General features: G+C 40.9%; 1 protein-coding gene and 1 non-coding gene across 7 annotated transcripts in view; both read right to left on the minus strand.

The window, feature by feature from the left end:
• The window catches only part of LOC117527158 (transcription activator BRG1), a 60,285-nt gene that overhangs the window by 33,567 nt on the left and 655 nt on the right, over positions 1-26,063 (minus strand). For 5 of the 6 annotated variants that reach the window (XR_004565455.1, XM_034189386.1, XM_034189384.1 and 2 more), the window contains exons 2-12: positions 24,514-24,749; positions 19,089-19,221; positions 18,051-18,599; positions 16,702-16,800; positions 15,915-16,173; positions 15,676-15,802; positions 13,965-14,138; positions 13,699-13,872; positions 12,129-12,302; positions 11,974-12,021; positions 9,013-9,143 (exon numbers count right to left, since the gene is read on the minus strand). Coding sequence is in view for 5 of the 6 variants with exons in the window: in XM_034189386.1 (XP_034045277.1) it covers positions 9,013-9,143; positions 11,974-12,021; positions 12,129-12,302; positions 13,699-13,872; positions 13,965-14,138; positions 15,676-15,802; positions 15,915-16,173; positions 16,702-16,800; positions 18,051-18,599; positions 19,089-19,221; positions 24,514-24,729 (2,084 nt within the window). In the remaining variant the exon portion in view is untranslated. The remainder of the gene's footprint in view (positions 1-9,012; positions 9,144-11,973; positions 12,022-12,128; positions 12,303-13,698; positions 13,873-13,964; positions 14,139-15,675; positions 15,803-15,914; positions 16,174-16,701; positions 16,801-18,050; positions 18,600-19,088; positions 19,222-24,513; positions 24,750-26,063) is intronic. The other variant, XM_034189383.1, reaches the window with a different exon arrangement.
• On the minus strand, positions 5,676-5,781 carry LOC117527167. Its single transcript, XR_004565457.1, has one exon. It is a non-coding gene; the product is annotated as a U6 spliceosomal RNA (small nuclear RNA).

The following is a 26,063-nucleotide window of genomic DNA, read 5'->3' on the forward strand; positions in this document are numbered from 1 at the left end:
TCTTATGTCTTGCACTGATACAAGTATTATTATTGCTTATCCTTGCACATACTGTTTGATGAACATTTTCCTCTACTTGCACCCATCTTGTGTGTTTTTAAGAGCTGACGTAACATGTGAATTTCTTCTCTGTGAGATCAATAACGTTTATCTTAATCTTAATATATTTTAGTAAATTTGTGAAACTAATGCTACTTATATAAAAGCCTCCAAATAATACTTCCTAACTATTTTAGTAGGTTTCTTTAGTCATAGTATTTTTAAGTACATGTTGATGAATAAAATGTCATTTATTATGATCACAGACTACATTTGGTTATCCGGTGAATTACTAGCCTTTCCGTAGAGCAATTAATTGCTCTACGGAATTAATTAATAAACTCATAAATTACATACATATATATTATATATATACAAATATATATAATATCAGTGGTGGGCAGTTCCGCTAATCGCTAATTATCGAAGATAATGTTTTCATTATCAGATTTACTTTTCAGATAACTTTGAAAACCATCATCGGAGTAATTATCTTCCAATAAGTTCTGATCCAATAATTTTTAGACCACTAACGTATTTCTGCAGACGTGGTAAACAAAGCTGAATAGTTACAAACTTCTACAAAACCTAAAATCAGTTAAACACCTACCTGTTAAATGGTTTATAGTAGATGTGCAGTTCTATCCTCCGTAAACAGAGGTGAGCCGGTTCTAGAAGAAACTGCTCTATCCTCTGCAGACAAAGGAGAACTGGTCATAAAAAAGAAATAAAAACTAATTTCTTTTGACCCCATCCTGATACAATGGCAATTTCATCCAAGTCAACCAGAGGCATACAGTTTTAACTTAGGGTTAAAATTTTAACCAAACTAATTTCGGACAAGTTATTTAAATTAACGTCACGTCTGAAGTTTTATAAAGTGAAAATATCAGATATATGTTTAGTTTTAAAGTAATGCACTAATTTTGAAGGTGTTAGTGTGGACATGCTGTGCCCAGGTGCATTAAGGGTACCTCAGTGCATTCACAACAGAAGAAATGCATTTGAGACGCACTGATCAGGCTCCACACGGACAACAGCATTAAACTCTCATGAATATATTCTCTGGGTTTATAGACATTGTTATTGTGTTTGTTTTATGTAAAAATGCCAGAAGAAGCTCAGGTTTCTCCTCCATAATTTTAATTGGAATTACTGCAATCGATTCCTGTTTGCTATTAAAGTCCTGCTTATGTCAAACACTGTCTGTCGTCTTTGTTCCAGAGTAATATATATATATACACTCAACAAAAATATAAACGCAACACTTTTGGTTTTGCTCCCATTTTGTATGAGATGAACTCAAAGATCTAAAACTTTTTCCACATACACAATATCACCATTTCCCTCAAATATTGTTCACAAACCAGTCGAAATCTGTGATAGTGAGCACTTCTCCTTTGCTGAGATAATCCATCCCACCTCACAGGTGTACCATACCAAGATGCTGATTAGACACCATGATTAGTGCACAGGTGTGCCTTAGACTGCCCACAATAAAAGGCCACTCTGAAAGGTGCAGTTTTGTTTTATTGGGGGGGATACCAGTCAGTATCTGGTGTGACCACCATTTGCCTCATGCAGTGCAACACATCTCCTTCGCATAGAGTTTATCAGGTTGTCAATTGTGGCCTGTGGAATGTTGGGCCACTCCTCTTCAATGGCTGTGCGAAGTTGCTGGATATTGGCAGGAACTGGTACACGCTGTCGTATACGCCGGTCCAGAGCATCCCAAACATGCTCAATGGGTGACATGTCCGGTGAGTATGCCGGCCATGCAAGAACTGAGACATTTTTAGCTTCCAAGAATTGTGTACAGATCCTTGCAACATGGGGCCGTGCATTATCCTGCTGCAACATGAGGTGATGTTCTTGGATGTATGGCACAACAATGAGCCTCAGGATCTTGTCACGGTATCTCTGTGCATTCAAAATGCCATCAATAAAATGCACCTGTGTTCTTCGTCCATAACAGACGCCTGCCCATACCATAACCCCACCGCCACCATGGGCCACTCGATCCACAACATTGACATCAGAAAACCGCTCACCCACACGATGCCACACACGCTGTCTGCCATCTGCCCTGAACAGTGTGAACCGGGATTCATCCGTGAAGAGAACACCTCTCCAACGTGCCAAACGCCAGTGAATGTGAGCATTTACCCACTCAAGTCGGTTACGACGACAAACTGGAGTCAGGTCGAGACCCCGATGAGGACGATGAGCATGCAGATGAGTTTCCCTGAGACGGTTTCTGACAGTTTGTGCAGAAATTCTTTGGTTATGCAAACCGATTGTTTCAGCAGCTGTCCGAGTGGCTGGTCTCAGACGATCTTGGAGGTGAACATGCTGGATGTGGAGGTCCTGGGCTGGTGTGGTTACACATGGTCTGCGGTTGTGAGGCTGGTTGGATGTACTGCCAAATTCTCTGAAATGCCTTTGGAGACGGCTTATGGTAGAGAAATGAACATTCAATACACGAGCAACAGCTCTGGTTGACATTCCTGCTGTCAGCATGCCAATTGCACGCTCCCTCAAATCTTGCGACATCTGTGGCATTGTGCTGTGTGATAAAACTGTACCTTTCAGAGTGGCCTTTTATTGTGGACAGTCTAAGGCACAGCTGTGCACTAATCATGGTGTCTAATCAGCATCTTGATATGGCACACCTGTGAGGTGGGATGGATTATCTCAACAAAGGAGAAGTGCTCACTATCACAGATTTAGACTGGTTTGTGAACAATATTTGAGGGAAATGGTGATAGTGTGTATGTGGAAAAAGTTTTAGATCTTTGAGTTCATCTCATACAAAATGGGAGCAAAACCAAAAGTGTTGTGTTTATATTTTTGTTGAGTGTATATATATATATATATATATATATATATATATATATATATATTAAACATAGCAGACACGGATTATCTGTTTTGGCAAGTTTTCACAGTCTTTACTGCCATCTACTGGCCAGTAGTGTTCATGGCGGTATTCACCCTAGTACTGAGCGTCCAGTAGTTGGCAGTGTTCTATTTATTTTGACACCGGTTATATCAGCCGGTTATCTAATTACAACTTGTTTTGTTGTTTAATGCCTTTTTTTACAAATCTAAAAATGGCATATTTTACAAAAGCACATTCATCTGTAAACACCAAAACATGACACACCTCACATTAACGTGTTGGTTTACATAGAATGAATGAGTCAACCAATCAGTGTTAGCGGAGACACATTTACTCATAATCCTTTGCCATCTGTCTGTGTTTCTTACAAAACTTCAGAATTAGTGCATTATTCAACATTAAAATATATACACTCAACAAAAATATAAACGCAACACTTTTGGTTTTGCTCCCATTTTGTATGAGATTAACTCAAAGATCTAAAATTTTTTCCACATACGCAATATCACCATTTCCCTCAAATATTGTTCACAAACCAGTCTAAATCTGTGATAGTGAGCACTTCTCCTTTGCTGAGATAATCCATCCCACCTCACAGGTGTGCCATATCAAGATGCTGATTAGACACCATGATTAGTGCACAGGTGTGTGCCTTAGACTGTCCACAATAAAAGGCCACTCTGAAAGGTGCAGTTTTATCACACAGCACAATGCCACAGATGTCGCAAGATTTGAGGGAGCATGCAATTGGCATGCTGACAGCAGGAATGTCAACCAGAGCTGTTGCTCGTGTATTGAATGTTCATTTCTCTACCATAAGCCATCTCCAAAGGTGTTTCAGAGAATTTGGCAGTACATCCAACCAGCCTCACAACCGCAGACCACGTGTAACCACACCAGCCCAGGACCTCCACATCCAGCATGTTCACCTCCAAGATCGTCTGAGACCAGCCACTCGGACAGCTGCTGAAACAATCGGTTTGCATAACCAAAGAATTTCTGCAAAAACTGTCAGAAACCGGCTCAGGGACGCTCATCTGCATGCTTGTCGTCCTCATCGGGGTCTCGACCTGACTCCAGTTCATCGTCGTAACCGACTTGAGTGGGCAAATGCTCACATTCGCTGGCGTTTGGCACGTTGGAGAGGTGTTCTCTTCATGGATGAATCCCGGTTCACACTGTCCAGGGCAGATGGCAGACAGCATGTGTGGCGTCGTGTGGGTGAGCGGTTTTCTGATGTCAATGTTATGGATCGAGTGGCCCATGGTGGCGGTGGGGTTATGGTATGGGCAGGCGTCTGTTATGGACGAAGAACACAGGTGCATTTTACTGATGGCATTTTGAATGCACAAAGATACTGTGACGAGGTCCTGAGGCCCATTGTTGTGCCAACATCCAAGAACATCACCTCATGTTGCAGCAGGATAATGCATGGCCCCATGTTGCAAGGATCTGTACACAATTCTTGGAAGCTGAAAATGTCCCAGTTCTTGCATGGCCGGCATACTCACCGGACATGTCACCCATTGAGCATGTTTGGGATGCTCTGGACCGGCGTATACGACAGCGTGTACCAGTTCCTGCCAATATCCAGCAACTTCGCACAGCCATTGAAGAGGAGTGGACCAACATTCCACAGGCCACAATTGACAACCTGATCAACTCTATGCGAAGGAGATGTGTTGCACTGCATGAGGCAAATGGTGGTCACACCAGATACTGGCTGGTACCCCCCCCCCCCCCCCACCCCAATAAAACAAAACTGCACCTTTCAGAGTGGCCTTTTATTGTGGGCAGTCTAAGTCACACCTGTGCACTAATCATGGTGTCTAATCAGCATCTTGGTATGGCACACCTGTGAGGTGGGATGGATTATCTCAGCAAAGGAGAAGTGCTCACTATCACAGATTTAGACTGGTTTGTGAACAATATTTGAGGGAAATGGTGATATTGTGTATGTGGAAAAAATTTTAGATCTTTGAGTTTATCTCATACAAAATGGGAGCAAAACCAAAAGTGTTGCGTTTATATTTTTGTTGAGTGTATGTTATATTTTAACTTTGTACAAATGACAGAACTGAGATTAATGGAGTTATTCTATCAGTATTAATTTTATTTATAAACCAAACCATAAGTCAGCACTGCTTTATTTTCCAAGACCTCTGCCTCACGGCAACGCTGTTATTGAGTAGAGAGTTGAGCTTTTGTGGCTTTTCTCAAGTGCTTTGCTGCTGGAAGCCATGTAGTAAACAGGAGCTTCCAGTAGTGGGCAGGGCACTCAAAGACAGAAGTGCTGACTCATTGTTTGGGTCTGTAGTCGCCTTTGATGCTACCAGAAGCGATCGTGGTGTTAAAACTCAAAATCAGCTTTTTAGTAGTTGCAAGTGTACTGGAGACAATACTGGAAGTTATCAGTTATCTTGGATCTTCCAATAAATTTTTGGTTGGTTTATCGGTTTAGCTTTATAAAAGATAACTTTTCAGTTAGCTGATTATCTGTTATTGAAGCTAATTTTTTGGTTAGCTGTGCCAACCAATGTATAATATGCAGTTGGAGTTCATAATTGGTAAATGTTCTCATTGGTAAATGTTCTCATTGTGTTTCAGCACTGTACAGGGTATTACTTGCTTAAAACATACATACTTACATATACATGCTAATATAAACAGTTTAGAGATTAGATTAGATGGAACTTTACTGATGCCATGGGAAGACTCCCTCAGGGAAACTGAGGAAAATCTGGAATGCTTCACGAATATGCATGTCATCCTTGCGCCGGGGCAATGCTAATCTTCTCTGTATGATTCCAATTTTGGCATATGTGCTACTGATGTAACACAACATGCTAACATTAGCATGAAAAATAGCTAACAGGCTAACATTAGCATGAAACCTCACTAGCATCCACTGATCTCTATCCGGTTGTTAACCCTTTACCTACTGAGGCTATAAATGGACGATTGGTTATAATTTTTTTATTATAGCAATAAAATTAAGAAATAATGTTCTATGTTTGTGTGATTTGGTACCCTTTTCCAAGAGTACCTGAATTTCAATTATATTACACCTGATTAACTATTTATACACATTATTTCTAAGTTTTAGCATTTAAAATGAGAAAAAACACAAAAACGAACTTGATTTTTTTCAGTTTTTTTAGTGAAAAATGATTCTTATGTAAAGGAAGTTTGGATTTCACATTTTTAACAGGAAGCTGTAAGTGTTTACAATCAAAATAATTAATTTTGTGTGTCTATAACTCAGAAACAGTGCAGAAACAGTGCAAAAGTAAACATTTTACAAGGCGAAAATATACAAAAAGTAACCAATTTTAAAGTGCAGAACCAAACAATATGAATAACAACAAAGTGCAAAACTATATATAAATATGTCAAATATTATCTGTATTATTAAAATGTGCAATAAATCACTCATTTGATCACTCATTTTGTGCAAAATTATACAATATGAATAAAACAATAAAGTGTCAAACTATATACAAATATATAACCAAGAATCAAAATTAGATCTAAACTACATCAGTCAGTGTGGTACTGTTTGTAACAGTTTCTGTCTGGCTGAAGACAGAGGCCAATTTTACAAAGTTTGCACATCCAGCAGGTTGACCTCTTGCAAACCTTGCAAGAACGCCGCCCCTTTGTGGATCGCTGGCAAGTTGTGTTTCCGCTGCTTGTTGGCACCGGGCAGTGGCTTGTGGCTGATGGAGCCATCACACCCACACAAACACCTTCACACTAACACCCTGCCTTTTCCTCAAAAATTACTACATTTATGTTTGCTGTCTGTCTCTGTACTTTTTTGTCACTTTTGCGCTCTTTTTCATACTTTTCCCTCGTTTCAAGTCACCGAACGCACTTTACCGTAATATATGCAACATATAGCATACTGTTGGAAAGCACAGGTTCTTGGCTTGCTGTCAGTGTTGAAATTTTTCAGATTGAGGGCTTACATGAGAACTTACGGTAATGAGAATCAGCAGCGCACTAGTGTGAAACTTCCGTGTTTTTCCTCTGCGTTATGACATCACAGGCTTACGTTTACCGTAATACACCATATGTCATTGGAAAGCCCTTGGTGTTAGCTTAACAATGCACTTTGAATCATTCGATTTGGACAAACTATGGCGGAGTTACGGTAAAAAAAATATGCATATGGAAAATATGGCATGGGCGCCATCGCTGTAGATAAAGGGTTAAGCGCTGACGTAACGCATCACGTGATAAATCTGTTTCCGGGTCCAAAGACCTCCAAGTTTACAATTAAAGTTACATCTGTGTGATCCTTTTAAGGATTTACAGTTTAAGTTTAGTTTGTGTTTACAGTGTGCGCAAACCTCCGTCCCTCCCTTCTCCGCCTCCACCTCCTTTAAACGCATTCGTCTGGCTCTATGGTCGGAACACTTAATTTTTTTTCTTTTACTTTACATATTTTATTATGCACAGATAAAATATACATGTATGTTTGTTAATAAAAAAATTATTTATTACAATAAACAGGACGTTAAAGTGTAAACTTCACTTTCTCCCTGAACGACATGAACAGGAAGCGATCGCAGCTCGCAGCAACTCTCGCTGAAAATAACGGAGAAACAACCTGAGCGTCTGACATTTTTACATAACACAAACGCAGTAACAACGTCTAAAAACCCAGTTAATATATCCAGGAGAGTTTTAGGCACAATATACAAAAAGTTTTATGTTGCGATGTTAATGCTGTTGTCCGTGTGCAACGGTGTAAGTGCAGCCTGATCAGATCGTCTCAGTGCAGTTCTCAATGTTAATGACAGCGCGCCTTTTTTGTTTGGAGCCGGAAGTTGAAAATCACATGATGCGTTACGTCACACTTAACAACCGGATATAATACTGGATCGCTCATTGGCCAATATTTTTGAAGCAAACTGGCCGCCATATTACCACTCCGATGTTCCGCTCCTCAATGCTCTTTTCTATTGATCTTTAATGGGGCCCACACAACTTTATTATTTGTAATTTTGTTAAAAATACCTTCATGTGCACCTATAAACTATGCAAATTGCCAGATCAAAGGCTGTAAATGTTGTCATTGCAGGGAAAACTAACTCTCCTGTAGCTAGTTAACTGGTGTTTTATTCTTTTAGTGCAACTATTTAAAAAAAAAAATCCACTATTTCTGTGTTATCCATTATGACTTTTGTTATCCATCCACTTTTGTTCATGATATGGTACCAATACACATATTATTTATATTTATGTATATATGTATGTGTATATTTATATAATCTTACATTACCCAAAGAACAAAAATAAGTAAATGAGAGAATCAGTTCAGTTATTACTTGAAATTGTTGACATTCTAATAAGCTGTCTATGTGCGGTCTGCATAAGTTGAGAGTGGTAAGATGGCCGCCAGTTTGCTTCAGCAATTGTGCGGAGTGTGTTGGCCAATGAGCTATCCAGTAATACATACAGATCAGTGACTAGCATCATATAACACATTGCTAATGGGCTAACAATAGCATGAAAACTCGCTGACAGGTTACTGTTAGCATGAAAACGTGCGCGCATCCCATGACATAACATGAATTGACTAATGTTAGCATGAAATGGCTTCATCCCTCTATTGTGACCAGTGTGATTTCTAATTTACTTAAACAAAAAAAGGCATACTCAGAGTTATAATTTTGCTAAAAGATTTGGGCATGAGAGAATTATGGTATCAATTATATTTGAGTTTCTCCTTCAATTAATCAAGTAGGTAAATGAGTTGGGAAAGTACACGAGTCATGCTACTGGTTAAGAACACAGCTCTCATAGGCAAAAGGGATGAACTCCATGAGCACCCCATACAGCTATAAAGTTCATGACAGACCAGCCCACAACAATGCTGGATGAAGGAAATGTGGACAGAAAAATTTAAGATCTTTATGACATCTATACTGTTAAGGCAAATATTTATCCTTTGACTTTTTGGACCAACAAACGGCTGTTCCAGCGGGACGGAAAACACAATAACTGTACTAAAACACTTGAACATACTTGGTCACATGTCTCGCTTCTGGACTCCGACTCACCCGGGGTTCATCTCCAACCAGGTATCCAGCTGTCCGGCTTTTGGAGCATCCAGTCCCGTTAGGATGTTCCCGCTGTCCACATGGATGACCTTTACAGGCAGGTCGCTCATTTGACTCGTCTCATCCAGAGGCTGCAGGAGGGCCAATTATCATTTGGGGTGAACTAAAATTATCTCTATTAACGGTCGCCAACGAAGACCTTTGGACAGGTTGGCAACAATGCATGTAGATGGTACAAGACAGGACCATAAGTATTTGGACAGTCGATTTTTACATCTTGCCTCCGTACACCACCACAATAGAGTTGAAATTAAACAATCAATATGTGTTTGTACTGCAGACTGTTAACTTTAATTCAAGGGGGGTAACAACAATATCACAATAATCATTGAGAAATTAGCTTTGTTTTTTTTTTTTTAAATACTCCCTCCATTTTCAGAGTCCATAAGTAATCCAAAGTCCAAAGAAAAGGATTAATGTTCATGCAAATCATCACATTTACAGCTAGGTGTTTTGCCTTTGCTGTTGTTGCTTGTTTTATTGACAAGTCACAGGATGGAAACATGAACTTCTCCAACAAGTGAGGGAAGCCGCCAAGACACCCATGAAAAGTTTGAAGGTGTTTTAGCATAGGCGTCAAACTGATTCTAGAAAGGGCCAAGAGGGTGCAGGTTCTCTCTGGAACTAGAGACTCCACCAGATGATTTCACTGATTAACATCACTTTGAGCAGATTGAATGAGTCCATCAGTGAAACCACCAGCTGGAGTCTGTGGATGCAAAGAAAATCTACATCCTCTTGGCCCTTTCTGGAATCAGTTTAACACCTGTGCATTATAGGCTTCTGTGGCTGTGATTTGAGAACCTGTGCACAGTGTACTTTTTGTTTGTTGCATCACCAGTTATGCAGCTCATGATGGTGTGGCACACAGGGGTTTCTTAAAATGTGACATTTCAGCTCAACTTTTCCAGAAGGCAGGCCGTGACACGTGACAAGCCTAGATTTGATGTGTTTGCTTGTTTGAAAATCCTTCGCTATGGCACTCCACCATGAACCAGTGGTGGTAGTGCAACAGACAAAAGTTAAAACACTTTCTCCAATCACAGCCATGGTCTACATTTCCTTCAAATATATTATGGAGGTCTTGGTGGCTTCCATCACTCATAAACTTCTTGCACAGTATTTTTTTTAACCTGCCTATTCCAGAGCTTTACTTTACAGTACCACATTATATTTACAGTGATGGAAATGAATTCCAACACATACTCAATGAGTTGGAATATAATATACATGTATCCATCTCCTGAAAAATAGCTGTAAAAGTGATAATTTGTATGAAAATGAATTCTGATATTTATATATCTTCAACTGCTTATCCAGGATCGTGTCACTTGGGCAACACTCCAGCAGGGGACCCCAAACCTCCCTTTTCTGGGCCACACTGACCACCTCTGACTGAGGCCAGTGTGGAGATATAATCTCTCCAACTAGTCCTGGGTCTTCCCCGGGGTCTCCTCCCAGTTGGGCGTGGCTGGAACATCTCCCTAGGGACGCGCCCAGAAGACATTCTTACCAGATCCCCGAACCACCTCAACTGGCTCCTTTCAACACAAAGGAGCAGTGGCTCTATTCCGAGCTCCCTATGGATGACCGAACCTCTCACCTCAGCTCTAAGGGAGACACCGGGCTCTTCCTGAGGAAATCCATTTTGGCCACTTGTACCCGCGATCTATAAACAAAGATTGACCAGTAGATCGAGAGCTTCGCCTTTTGGCTCAGCTCCCTCCGTACAGTATGGTAGAGTGAATGCAACACCGCCCCTGGTGCACCGATTCTCCCGCCAATCTCACGCTCCATTGTCTCCTCACTTGTGAACAAGACCCGAGGTACTTGGAGTAGTAATCCATCAGTTTCCTGCTGAGAACCATGGCCTCTGATTTAGAGGTGCTGATCCTTATCCCAGCCGCTTCACACTTGACTGTGAACCAATCCTGTGAGTGTTGGAGGTCACAGACCAATAAAGCCAACAGAACCACATCATCTGCAAAAAGCAGTGATGAGACCCTGAGCCCACCAAACTGAAGACCCTTCTCCCCCGACTACACCTCGATATCCTGTCTATACAAATCACAAACAGGTTTGGTGACAAAACACAGCCCTGGCAGAGGCCAACCCCCACCGGAAACACTGTCGAGAACCTGAACACAACTCTTGCTTTGTGAGTACAGAGATTGGATGGCTCTGAGAAGGGACACTCTCACTCCATACTCCCTCAGCGCCTCCCACAGTATCTCCCGGGGTACCCAAACATAAGCCTTGTCCATGTCCACAAAACCCATATAGACTGAATGGGCATACTCTCAGGCACCCTCCAGGATCCTTGTGAGGTTGCTCACCTGCCAGGATGGAACCCACATTGTTCCTCTTCAATCTGAGGTTCGACTATCGGCCGACTCCTTTCCAGCACCCTTATATTTAGTTTGTCCAAATATATATGGAATCTCTAAATGGAGGAATTGTGTATAAACACAGCTAATGCAATACATTTGCATTGCCCTTTGAATTAAACCTTAAAGCAGACACAAGGAGCACATCTCAATTGTTTTACTGGTGGTGTAGAGCTAAAAGTATCGCTGTCCAAATATTTATGGACATGACTGTAGCATTATAAACCCATACATTTTCCATACTGCAATCACAAATTGTAATATTTCCCACAATAAATGCAACAGGACTTTTCATTAAATTATGCAACCAAAACCCAGAGCTAAGTTTAAAACTTTCTACCTTTAGATTTTTTAAGATATTTGCATTACTGATATACTTATTGCACTATGCATGTGCTCTATTGAAGACAAAAACTTCATCAATCTGAATTTCAACACCAACTCGAGCTACCTCAAAGTAACTAGAGTGCACGTAAAGTGAACTGTTCTGGGGTGTCACGCTGCATGTGCTCACCTCTCCATCAGGGCCCAGAGCAGGAGTCTGGCCCTCAGCATTCTCCAACTGGAAAACACGAGAACATCAAAACATCCATCACATGCTCTTTGATTCTGAGGTCTACCGCTCCAGAAACAGAAGGTGACAAATGTTGATTGATGCCTTTGTCCTACCTTCTTCTTTTTCTTTTTCTTCTTCTTCTTCTCCTTGAGCGCCTGGGCAGCCTTGTGAGCTCTGACCAGCTCAGTCAGGTTGGCGACATACTCATCGGTTTGCTGCAGCAGGTAGGCCAGGCGCTTGTCCTTCTTTTGGTCAATCAGTTTGCGGTAGCCCTCCTCGTCCTCGGCCTGGAAAAAGCGGTGGAGAATAGCAAAGCGATGCACGTGATGTAGAGGAACAAGCACTTCCAATGTTCCTTCTTTTAAAAAAATGATCATTTTTGAGCCAGTAATCTACTTTGTGCAGGTGCTGAGGCACTGTGTGGATGAAAGTGAAGCCAAACCTGTTTTAGGACCAGTGGTGTCCACAGCTAATACCAATATGTACAAGTACCATTACCAGTGGTGGGCACACCTAACCAAAATTTAGCTTCGATAATCATTAATCCGACAACTGAAAAGTTATCTTTTATGACATAAAACCGATAAACTGCTAAAAAATTAATCTTTATTACAGATAATCGATAACTTTTAGTATTGATTCTGACACGGCCACATCAGATTACAGTGTCGGCTTCTGATAAACCAGTGTCAATTTCACTTTTTGCTGCTGGGTAAATTCAAAGATCACAAACACATAAGAACGCACGAAAAATGAATGAATAAAAAACTTAAATGACAAACACTGTCATCATCTTTCAAAAGCAGTAAAACACAGTATTAGAAGTCATAGGTTATCTCGGTATTAGATACACCATTTACAAACTAAAAAGCTGCCACTTTTTTCACACGCTTTGAAGGCTGTGGCTTAAACAACTGAAATACGTCCATTACTGCACTGACTGGCAGAGTAAAAGACATGTAAATTCTTACCTATTCGCTTCAGTGTGGGATTCATCTGAATAAATAATCAACATAAAGCGTCCTTTTAAAAATCCAAAAGTGTCTAAACATGAAGAAAAGTCCCTCTGTACACAGCTGCGCCGTGAGAGCTCCTCTCCCCCACCGAGTCTTGGCGATTAAATTACAGCCACAAAGAAATAAAATAATGTTAAAATTACTCCATTTCGTTTTTGTGTCAAGTGTACGACTCACTGTAACGTCCAAAGTGAACCTGAACTACACTACCCATAATGCACCCTGCATCGACCGGCCAATCATGTTTTGCACTTAATGATGACATCATCAGCAAGCGACAGGCAGCCAGTTTGCTGCAAATACACAACAGACAGACTAAAATGCTTGATTTTAGGGTTTACAAATATTTTTGACCGTTAAACGTTACCAGTAAAAACTTTCGGACTGAAAGTTATCGGAACTAAATTTATCGGAAGATAATTGGTCCGATGATGGTTTTCAAACTTATCTGAAAAGCTAATCCGACAGCAAAAACATTAGCTTTGATAATTATCTGCTACTGGATTAGCTGAACTGTGCTGAACATTACTTAACCTACTTTAGTGCAATATATTAGCTACCATAAATGTAAAAACAACTTCAACATGCTCTCCTTAATACTAGGACTAGTGGACCCTAGGACTAGAGGGAAGTTCCTCTAGTGTAACTGTATTGGATTCTGTCTTACCATGAGCCTCCTCATCCTTTCTTTCTCAATACGCTCATTCTCCTTCTTTTGCTCCCGTTCCGTGTTGGCGTGGTAAGTTGCCACTGCTTTGGTCAGTTTCTGAATTTTTCCCATGATTGAACGGTGGTACTCTTTGAAGTCTTTGGCGTGCTGCAGGATACTGTTGAGGTACTCCTGCCAGTAACAGAGACGTACAAGTGAGTGGTGGAAAAAAAAAACCCAACCATGTTTTTTATTAATACCACAGGTCACCTGACTTCATTTACCTGATGTTTCTGCCTGCGTTTGCGTTCTTGCTCAATTTTTTGCTGCTTCTCCAGTTTCTCCGTAATGCGGGCCTCTCGCAGAGACTGGCGCTTGCTACGCTTGTAGCCCTTGGCATCGAGGGCGGTCTCCAGAGCCGTGTCACGACGCATACACACAACTACCTCTTGGCGAAGCTGTTAAGGGACGAGTGCGCATGCACACACAAACACACACAAAGGTGTATTCATGACATTCTTACATGCTTTATACTGAAATGCTAGAACATCAGTAATTAAAATAAAAAAGGAGAGCTGATACTCTGTGTGTAACGGAGGCCAGCAGGTGTCGCTGTGCAGATGTAGTTAGTAAACCTCACACCCAACAGCTCAAAAGGATTCTGTGGTCACGAGGCCAGAGCCCTGGGTTTTAGTCTTCTGGTTAGAGAGTCCGACTCCCATGCCGAGGATCTTCAGTTCATGTCCCGAGGGGAGCGAATGGGCGGAGTCATAACAACGCAACGCAGAGTGCAGCCGCTACATGTGTATGCACAAAATAAATGTGTTTCTTGGGCTATAGTGACAACAGTTGTTTTGTAATGACAAATGAGCTGGTTGATATGGATTTGGATCATCTCTAGCCCTGCTGCAGTGGTTCGAAAGGTAGTGGGCAAAAGAGGGTGGGAAAGGGGTGTGGCATTTGGATTGTTTCTGTAAGACTTTTATGTATTTTTTGGCTTTATTGCTTTTGTTGATTCACTTAGCAATAGGACAATTAAAAATTATATTATATAAATTTTTTTAGTTTGTTGTGGGATATCCCAGAAAATCTGTTTTTCAGAAAATTCATCACGCCTGTGATATTTTTGTAACATTACTCCTATAATTTGATTACAAATGATTTATTGATTGGCAGAAGCGTTACGTCGCATGGAGATGAACAAAGGGACATATGACAATACCAGTCAGATAAACTTATTGCATGAAACCTGCCATCTGGTGGCTGTAGCAAATAGTACAAAAATCCAGAAAACACAGGCTCCATGAAGATGTTAAGTCAATGATTCAAGAACAAACATAATACCAGCATTGTGTACCAGTAGATAAAATATCTTGAACAACACTGAAGTGATGACATCACAGCCCTTTGTGGGCTGCTCAGCTGGTCCTAAACGAGGGCCATGAATTCATTTACAACAGCGTTATGAGCGTCCTACTTTTTTAATTCATCAAAACATCAAGTGGAAAATCCTGACAAATCTGATCATATGGGAAACTGTTATTTTCCCAGTGAGCTAGAATGAAAGAGAGTGGTACCGTTTACCGTGAAGTACATATTTCATATCACATAAGGTATCCTCTTCAGATTTTTACTACTACGTTCCAACACAGTGGTGCTGCCACTTCTCACCTTTTGTTTGTTTCCTTTCTTGTTGATTTTTAATGTTTGAGAATTTTCTACTTTATTTTATTATGGTTCAATCTCCCTGTCCAGCAGAGAGGAGGCAGTGGTGCATCAGCCAAAAGTGGAATAGACCCCTGCAGCAGTGTGGCAGTAAAAATGTGCATTTAAATGGACTTTTCTGTTCACCCGCAATAGTCAAACACAACCTTTGAATGCTTACAAGAGTTATCAGTGATGAGGTGTAAAAATAAAAAATACTAACATGCACATAAGGTGCAGTTGCACTAAAGTTGACCAACGTGATGTGTAGACTAAAGGTGTTGATCTTACTTGTCTCTGGAAGTTGAGCAGTCGAAGGGCTTTGAGCTCTATTGTAGCTTTGGTACGTAAATCCCCTGCCAGAGACCCCGGCAAGTTCTCCAGCTCAGTGATACGATGGGTGATACGAGCCTGTAACCTGTAGAAGCACACAGTCCTGAGTGCTTACGTATGATAAACCACAGCCTTCAATCGATCCAGTGACCTGATGAAGAAAAGCTCTACAAGATGCCGAAAACATCATGAGGTACCTGTACTCCCTCTCCTGCAGGATCTCTACCGGGTCAAGGCCGCAGGGTTTTTGAATGGGGGTAATGCGGTTCTGCTTGGCGTGGTAAGGCATCATGGGAGTAGGCTGTGCCGGCTGGCCGGGGGACTGTGTCTGTGGAGGCATTACCGGGGAGGCAGCAGGAGGAACAGAGGGCGGGGCAGGAGAGGGCCGGCCTGTAGGCTGAGGGGGGATCAGTTTTTGGGGGGCGTTGGAAGGAGCTGCTGCATTAACCATGGGGCCTGCAGGACAGAACAGTGATGCAACCATCAAGAAACATTGATTCATGTCAACATCATGTGGATTTGGAATACTGGTGACTACAAACACTGCATTTCAGTTTGAATCAACACACACCGTCATTAGCAGGATGAGACTAATAGACTTCAGGGTTGTAGCCAGTGCAGTTGAGAATAGGAGCCCCCTATGCTGTGACTTGGGCCCCCGTAGCATAGGGGGAGGTTTTCTGTTTTGTTTTTGTTTTTTCTTTTTTAAGGGACAAATCGCACATTATATAATGTCCCAGTTAGCAACATAAACTGGCCCTTAAAATGCAGGAAATAGTGTTGCAAAGGGTTATAAACTTCAAAATTTTCTAGAGGGGTGCCCCTGGACCCTCTTACAATACTCATGCTTGCAACGCTTGTCGCGCGGCTATGCCCTGCAGAGTTACCCCCTATGCTGTGAAATAAATCCTAGTGAGAACCCTGCATTTGGATTAGTTTACTGACAAAAACACATGGTGGGGTTTCATGAGCAGGACAACATACCTTCAGGCCATGATTTAGGAGGTCCATTGGGGTTTTGTCCTTGCATCCCAGCTGGAGTACCTGACGGACCTGGAGGAAGCATGTTGGGACCCATCATTCCTAAAGAATCAAAACGCCATTGAGTCTCATCACTCTTTCACAATATGAAATGTTTCGTGAAGATTTGCTCCCACCTACAGTATCACATCAGGGTGAGGATCATATGTGCACTTGCATGTTGCTGCTTGGGTTCACCAAATCCCTTGAATGCCAACCACTGCACCACCGCAATACCAAGAAATAAATATAATACTAAATAAAAAAAAAAAACTGAATATAAAGCTAACTAAACATAAGAAAATATATAATTATAAAGAGAATATTAAGCTAACTAAAGATAAAGGTGTTTCTAAAGCTAACCACATTTTCCTGAGCATAAAGCTAAACAAACATAAAATTTGAATTCTAATCTTCAAATACACCTTTGCAGTGTAGTGGGACCCAGAGTAATACCATCTCAATTCACTAACCAACTTCAGACAATTTGTTATATAAATACGTATAGCAGAAAATGAAGCTCACTAAAACTGGGGAATGTAATGCTAACAGAGTAAATAGCTTAAACATGCCAAAACCTCACTGAATATAAAAACTAACTGATTTTATGTTCATAATGTGAACATAAAATCTAGATCTTAAGCTAAATTAATGCTCTTCAGCCCAGGCAAAATTATAATCTTTTTTAAACATTTTACAAGCTTCATGTCTTGACAGTAGTAAGGCTCCCATTTTGACTTAAATGGGAATTGGTCGGTAATTCATGCAGATACAGTTTGTCCACAGTTATCTGTGATAAATGTGTACAACTTAATCATCAATCTTATCAGACGGTTTCACCGTGCAGCAAAGTACAGAAGAGTTGTGAGGGAGAGGATTAATATAAAACTAACCCAAAACACAACTGTATAAAAAACAAACAAACAAAAAAACAAAACAAAACAGGGAGTGGCGAGTGTTTCAGTAATGTTCAAAACACTTGCCACTCAACTTCACTCGTCATAGGGCATACCATCTGAGTGAAAGGCTGGAAAGAACCAGGTTGTTTATAAACTATAAATTTATGATTAAATGGAAGAAAACTGGGACAAAGTTGACAAAACACTGGCCATGAAGCACCAGAAGACACACTATGTTAAACGCCACTAAACTAGAACATTTTAATACTAGCTCAATACACAGCTAAGGTAAAGGTTCCTCAAGGATGTGTTCCGGGCTACCATACATATTAACTTGATCTACAGTGTGAAGGTTGACCATTATATTACAGTATTTTCCCACCAGCGTGGAATTTTATCCATCACACTTCTCACCGTGAGCTCGACTGTACCCTGATCCCATTGGCCCCGGTCCTGCAGGTCCACCTGCTGGCCCACCTCCAGGACCAGGAGCGAGGGTAGGCATTGGCTGCTGCTGCATCCCAGGCATTGGCCGTTTCCCTTGGACAGCCACCTGGAGGTGATCTGGCAAAGGCTGCCCTCGGGCCAGCATCTTATAGGCCATGATCTGAGCTCTGAGCTGGTGGAGTTGGTTCTGGTTGAAGGGCGTAGGGCCACCAGGGCCGCCAGAACCTCCAGGGCCAGTTGGGACACCAGTATCAAGCCCAGATCCAAGACTGGAGATGCTGGAGCAAAGAGTGGGCCCAGGACTTGGACCTGGGCCGGAACTAACTGGAGGGCCAGACCGGTTATTAGGACCAAGAGCATGCTGGTCTCCACTGGGCCCATCTAAAGGTGTCGAGACAGAACCAGGTCCACCAGAGGAAGAGGAAGAAGAGGATGATGGCATAAGAGGACCAGAAGGAGGACCATTTGAAGGGACAGGGCTGGAGTGATCTGAGCCACCTAAAGGGGAGTGATACCCTGGAGGACAAACAGGTAGATGGGACCAGAATTAAGCCATTTAGATGTTCACTGCACTCAACGGAAGGATCGAAAATTGAGCAAACAAACAGATAACAGTCTTGTAATAAACAGACAAAATCCAAGAGAACAACTATGGGTTTCAGTTAATTCTATATCTTGCTAAAGATATGGAATCCTCCAAGTGATCCAGACAAACTAGATCAAGGGTGGGCAACTTGTTCCAGAAAGGGCCAAGAGGATGCCGGTTTTCTTTGCAGCCACTGATTAACTGATTCCATCTGCTCAAAGTGATATTAATCAGTGAAATCACCTGGTGGAGTCAGTGGCTGCAAAGAAAACCTGCACCCTCTTGGCCCTTTCTGGAACAAGTTGCCCACCCCTGATCTAGATGATGAAACCAAGATGGACAAATCACAGTCACACGTGTTAAGACAGGACATACACAACATGGGAAAGGATGAAACCACTTAAACAAAGCCAGCCTACCTTGTGAGTGTTGATCCAGAGGGCTGGGTGGGGGGCACATACTGCTGTGCCCGCCCTGCCTCATAGTCAGACCCTTCATCTGACCAAATCGACTCTCCTCACTCATGCTCTTGTCAAGCATTCCCTCCATGGGCTGTAGGAAAATCAAACCATACTGAGCAGAAACAATTTTCACAGCTGCGGAAGGAAAATGATAAGTGAACTGCAGCTAACGGCAATCATTTAAAAAATGCCTCCAGAAATTAAGTTGACCTGTATCACTCATCACTGTGATAGCTCATTTAAAGGGAACCTCTGGGGTTTTTCAACCAGGGCCTTATTTTAGATGCTTTAAGGTTGAACTTCTCCCAAAGAAAAAAGATGATTTTAATCAGTCTAGTATTGAGTTAGAGCATGAACACAGTCACAGACTTAATGGCTGTACAATGTAACGCTAAAGGGCAAGTTAAAACCATCAGAATAAACCTGTTTTTGTCACTACTGAATAAGTGAAAATGCAGTTATATGCAAAAGTTTTGGCACCACTGATAATTTTCATGATTTTCCTTTATAAATCATTGGTTGTCTGGATCATAAATTTCAGTTAAATATATCATATAGCAGATGAACACGCTGATATTTGAGAAGTGAAATGAAGTTTCTAGTATTTACAGAAAGTACACAATAATTCTTTAAACAAAATTGGGCAGGTGCATAAATTTGGGCACCCTTGTCATTTTAATGATTTTAATATATGTAGCACTAATTACTGGAACACAAAATTGGTTTGGTAAGCTCAATGACCCTTGACCTCCTTACACAGGTGAATCCAATGATGAGAAAGGGTATTTAAGGTGGCCATTTGCAAATGTTTCTCCTCTTTGCATCTCTTCTAATGAGTTGCAACATGGGAGCCTCTAAACAACTCTCAGATGACCTGAAAACAAAGACTGTTCAACATCATAGTTTAGGGGAAGGATACAAAAAGCTATCTCAGAGATTTCAGCTGTCAGTTTCCACTGTGAGGAACATGGTGAGGAAATGGAAGACCACAGGCACAGTACTAGTTAAGGCCCGAAGCAGCAGGCCAAGAAATATCTCAGATAAGCTGAAGCGAAAGATGGTGAGAACAGTCATAGTCAGCCCACAGACCTGCTCCAAAGACCTACAACATGATCTTGCTACAGATAGTGTTTCTGTGCATCGTTCAACTATACAGCACACTTTGCACAAGGAGATGCTGTATGATGCTGTAATGCGTACAAGTCACAAACAGAGTCACTTGAGGTATGCTAAAGTACATTTGGACAAGCCAGCTTCATTTTGGAATAAGGTGCTATGGACTGATGAAACTAAAATTGAGTTATTTGGACATAAGGGGCGGTATGCATGGCAGAAAAAGAACACAGCATTCCAAGAAAAACACTTGCTACCTACAATAACATTTGTAGGTGGTTTCATCATGCTGTGTGGCTGGGTGACCAGTGCAGGTACTGGGAATCTTGTTAAAGATGAGGGTCCCATGGATTCCAGTCAATATCAGCAGATTCTTGAGAACAATGTTCAAGAATCAGTGACAAAGTTGAAGATGCGCCGGGGCTAGATCTTTCAACAAGACAACGACCCTAAACACTGCTCAAATTCTACTAAGGCATTCATGCAGAGGAACAAGTACAACATTCTGGAACAGCCATCTCAGTCCCCAGACCTGAATATTATTGAAAATCTGTGGTGTGATTTTAAGAAGGCTGTCCATGCTCGGAAACCAACAAACCAGAGATGTTTTGTAAAGAAGAATGGTCCAAAATGTACAATACCACATACAGTGATTTAACAAATCATCTATTAGGTATTAAGAACTCTTAAAAGAAAACATTTTTTTTTCCAACCTTAGTCATATTAAAACAGTGAGCGCAATCAAGTTTCTGAGTGCTTTACAGACTGTCATTTGTGAAAAATCCTCTTAAAAATACTTCAGATATCCCAGAAGTTGCAAAAATCCACCATTTACTCATAATAGTAAAACAAACAAACAAACAAAACAACAACATATGCAACCTATTTTATAACTGTCAGCATTTTAGTGATCCAACAATGTTGGATGAAATATGGTCAAGTTTGTGTATATTTTCAGCTTTACGACTGGCTTCTGCCAGTTTCGTTACTGTTTTCGTTACTGTTCTCATGCACGCCCCCCGCCCCCAACCAAATATTATTAGTAACATACTGAACACGCTTTTAAAATATCATTATTGACAGATACTGTAAGTAATCACAAAATGTAAGAAACCACTTAAACAACATTATGTAATTTTAAGGTTTATAATAAAATGCATTTTGAATTTGTTTAGAGCTCTACTGCAGGTCATCCATTGGTTTTCTGATCAAACTCAAAATGTGGCGGCTCTAAATGTCACCATTTTGATAATATCCAACCCCATCTATCTCCCAGACAACCCATAAACGGGTAAGGCACATGGGTAAAAGGGTGGAGTCCCACCTAGGTGGGTCAAATGAAGCTCAAACATGCCCACCTATCTCGTACTTAAAAAGTTAGCTCAAGCTAACAGGCTAACTTTGGTTTGAGCATTTGATGAATGCACCATTTTTGAAGATTTTCATCGGCATATTGCCTCAGTAAACACGACATCATTGCAGCTAATGTCTCCAAGCTATGGATACCTGCTAATTAGTGCTAACGGTGCTAACATACAAAATCAATAATACTAAAATGTTACTCAATGGAACTACTGGAGCACAGACCTCTTAGAGAGTCTGTTAGTACAGTTAACCGTACAGAATACCATGTTACCTCAGATATTTGCAATAAAATGCCCCTAATTATTCAGAGCTTTCTGGTTTAAGACAGCTTAAACTGATATGCTATTTAAAATAAAATCTTACTCCATACAGTTGTTATGAATGGAGAAATTAATTGCTGTAAACATTTATTTCTGCTGTAAATTTGAACATTCGGGATTTTCACGTATCCCATAATCCCTTGCGTGCCAGAGAGTCGCTGCAGTCAAAACAACATAGAGAATCCACACGATGACAATTGTAAATGAATATTATACTACAAAAATGTCATTTTTTTATGCTTTTCATCACGGTAATAAGAGACTGCTGCATGATACCCTGAAAACTTGCTAAAACAATTATAACAAATAATCTGTGTCTGCTACGTTTAATCTGCGTGGAATTTAATAAGTGCAAACCGAATTTCAGACATATTATATACAACCCCTGGCAAAAATTATGGAATCACTGGCCTCGGATGATGTTCATTCAGTTGTTTAATTTTGTAGAAAAAAGCAGATCACAGACTTGACACAAAACTAAAGTCATTTCAAATGGCAACTTTCTGGCTTTAAGAAACACTATAAGAAATCAAGAAAAAAAGATTGTGACAGTCAGTAACGGTTACTTTTTTAGACCAAGCAGAGGAAAAAAATATGGAATCACTCAATTCTGAGGAATAAATTATGGAATCACCCTGTAAATTTTCATCCCCCAAACTAACACCTGCATCAAATCAGATCTGCTCGTTGACATTGACCCTATGTGTCTTTTTGCAAGGAATGTTTTCACAGTTTTTGCTCTATGGCAAGATGCATTATCATCTTGAAAAATGATTTAATCATCCCCAAACATCCTTTCAATTGTCCAAAATATCAACATAAACTTGTGCACTTATTGATGATGTAATGACAGCCATCTCCCCAGTGCCTTTACCTGACATGCAGCCCCATATCATCAATGACTGAGGAAATTTACATGTTCTCTTCAGGCAGTCATCTTTATAAATCTCATTGGAACGGCACCAAACAAAAGTTCCAGCATCATCACCTTGCCCAATGCAGATTCGAGATTCATCACTGAATATGACTTTCATCCAGTCATCCACAGTCCACGATTGCTTTTCCTTAGCCCATTGTAACCTTGTTTTTTTTCTGTTTAGGTGTTAATGATGGCTTTTTTTAAGCTTTTCTGTATGTAAATCCCATTTCCTTTAGGCGGTTTCTTACAGTTCGGTCACAGACGTTGACTCCAGTTTCCTCCCATTCGTTCCTCATTTGTTTTGTTGTGCATTTTTCGATTTTTGAGACATATTGCTTTAAGTTTTCTGTCTTGACGCTTTGATGTCTTCCTTGGTCTACCAGTATGTTTGCCTTTAACAACCTTCCCATGTTTGTATTTGGTCCAGAGTTTAGACACAGCTGACTGTGAACAACCAACATCTTTTGCAACATTGCGTGATGATTTACCCTCTTTTAAGAGTTTGATAATCCTCTCCTTTGTTTCAATTGACATTTTTCGTGTTGGAGCCATGATTCATGTCAGTCCACTTGGTGCAACAGCTCTCCAAGGTGTGATCACTCCTTTTTAGATGCAGACTAACGAGCAGATCTGATATGATGCAGGTGTTAGTTTTGGGGATGAAAATTTACAAGGTGATTCCATAATATTTTCCTCAGAATTGAGTGATTCCATATTTTTTTTCCTCTGCTTGGTCTAAAAAAGTAACCGTTACTGACTGCCACAATCTTTTTTTCTTGATTTCTTATAGTGTTTCTTAAAGCCAGAAAGTTGCCATTTGAAATGACTTTAGTTTTGTGTCATGTCTGTGATCTGCTTTTTTTCTACAAAATTAAACAACTGAATGAACATCCTCCAAGGCCGGTGATTCCATAATTTTTGCCAGGGGTTGTATATCAGTCTGGAACAAAGAGGACAAACAGTGTTGTAAAGAACAACAATCAAGACGTTAAAGAGCAAACTTCACTTTCCCCCAGAACGACATAAACAGGAAGCGAGTGTAGCTCACAGCAGCTCCCATTGAAAATAACGGAGAGACAGCCTGTGATTCTCGCATGTTTAGATAAAATAAACGCAATAACAATGTCTAAAAACCCAGAGAATATATTCACAAGAGTTTTAGGCACAATATAAAAATAGTTTTATGTTGCGATGTTAATTGTGTTGTCCGTGTGCAGCGGTTAAAGTGAAGCGTGATCAGAGCGTATCAATGCAGTTCTCAATGTTACTGAGATCTCGCAGCGCAGCGACCTCTCCGAGATTTTGCAGGATTTGAAACCTGAAAAGCCTCAATAGGCGCATGTGGACTGACTCGCTTTTTGGAGCAAGCCTCAAGTGGCCATTGAAGGAACTGCAGGTTTTGGCACATCAGCACTGGCTTAATTTTTCAGAACCAGAGGTTATCACTTCCTTTTCAGCCATTTGTGTAAAAAGAGACAATTCACACACAACTCTGCTGTCAAACTGAGAAGAACATTTAGAAGAATGATTCTGAACAATGTTTGAAATGACTGAGGTTGTAAAAAAAACAAAAACAAAAAACATATTTTTAAAGTTTTCTACCTCTGATCAAACTGTCAGAGTGGCAGCGTGCCTCAGGGGCACAGTTGGAGTGTAACCTCCTTACTTTGTGCAGGGGGTGCATGTTGTCCTGCCCGTAACCAGACGGCCCCGGCTGAGAGTGTGCGGCGGATGGAGGTCCGGGGCTGGGGCCCATCATACTGTGAGAGGAGCCTGGGGACGGTCCAGGGCTGGGACCTAACATTGCCCCAGGGGAGGGACCCGGACCAGGAGAAGGACCTGGGCGAGGGGTGCCTCCCATGGGGGGGTCTGGTGTCGACATCACCCTCAAGCTCCTGCTCCTAAGGGACATATAAAGGAGTCAAATAAAAAGAGAATAAGATGCAGTGGCGGCTCCAGAGACCTTTTTCCTAGTGGGGCATGATTATTTAGCAGTGGGCCAACAGAATTTGTAGATACAAAATATACATTTTAAAGCAAAATACACATTTTAAAGCAAAATACACATTTTAAAGTAAATGTCAAGTGGCTGCTACATACATGATAGAACAGATAGAAACACCACCATCATGAGTTACCCTTGTGACAGGACACAAATGCATTTTAAAAATGTGGAAAACTTGCAGGTATAACAACAGAAAAGCTAAAAATGACAACTGTGATTTTGTTTTGTTTTTTTGTTTGTTTCTCAATTTCACAAGTTCCTATGTTCAAGTACAGATTTATTTGGAAAGGACAAAATTAGATTTTAATCACGACAGCATGACCAAGTAAAAGGAATAATGAAAAAATAAATAAACATCCTGCATTATATGAGCGGAAACTAATTTACTTGATCCCAGTTCTGTACATAAACAATACAGGTGAACCCCGTTAACTCGGGTATGCATTAACTCGTGTTTCGGTTTAATTCGCGGCCAATTTGTGGACCCCGAATATTTAAACTACTGTATCAAAGTCAACATTTTCGATAAATTTTACAGTTTTTGGGACAGGCGGGAGCAAGTATAAATTTGCGTCTGGTCCACTCGCAAGGGGCGGCGCACATATATAAATTCCAGCCCAATCTGAACGAAATCAGATCATTCTTTCATTGTCATAGCATTGGCATCGTTTCCAAGTTCTACGAAGATTTTCAAGCAAGCAATTCTGGTTGTTAAAGAAAGCAGGTTTTCAAGTGTGCAAGTGGCCATCATGCCCAGTCGCGGGAAGGATGTAAAGAGGAAGGTCACATCCAGAGCCATAAAACTTCGAATCATCTAGAATCACCAACATTGACGAAGCCCTCATCACTGAACAGCGCGAGGAGTAAGAAGATCACGAACCCACTCCAGATGAAGAAATTATTACCATCTAGGAAGGACTCACGCTACAAATGGCTGAAAGGTAAGCTGATTTTAACGTTTTTTTTTTGTCAACTCGCGCTTGCAGCCAAATTGCGGGTCAATTTTGTGGACCCCGACTCGCACGAGTTAACGGGATTTACCTGTACTCCACCTGCGCTATGGAAACTAGGGGGTGCTATAAGAGAAGATCAGTCAGCGAATTTGAGAAACTCAGGTTGGAAATAGGATTTTGAATGGAAAATATCTATTTTGTAAAAAATGTTGGGGGGGGGGGGTGCAGCCTCATTAAGCCTTATCTTGGAGCCGCCTA

The sequence above is a fragment of the Thalassophryne amazonica genome, chromosome 15 (assembly GCF_902500255.1).
Source record: "Thalassophryne amazonica chromosome 15, fThaAma1.1, whole genome shotgun sequence".
Taxonomy (NCBI): domain Eukaryota; kingdom Metazoa; phylum Chordata; class Actinopteri; order Batrachoidiformes; family Batrachoididae; genus Thalassophryne; species Thalassophryne amazonica.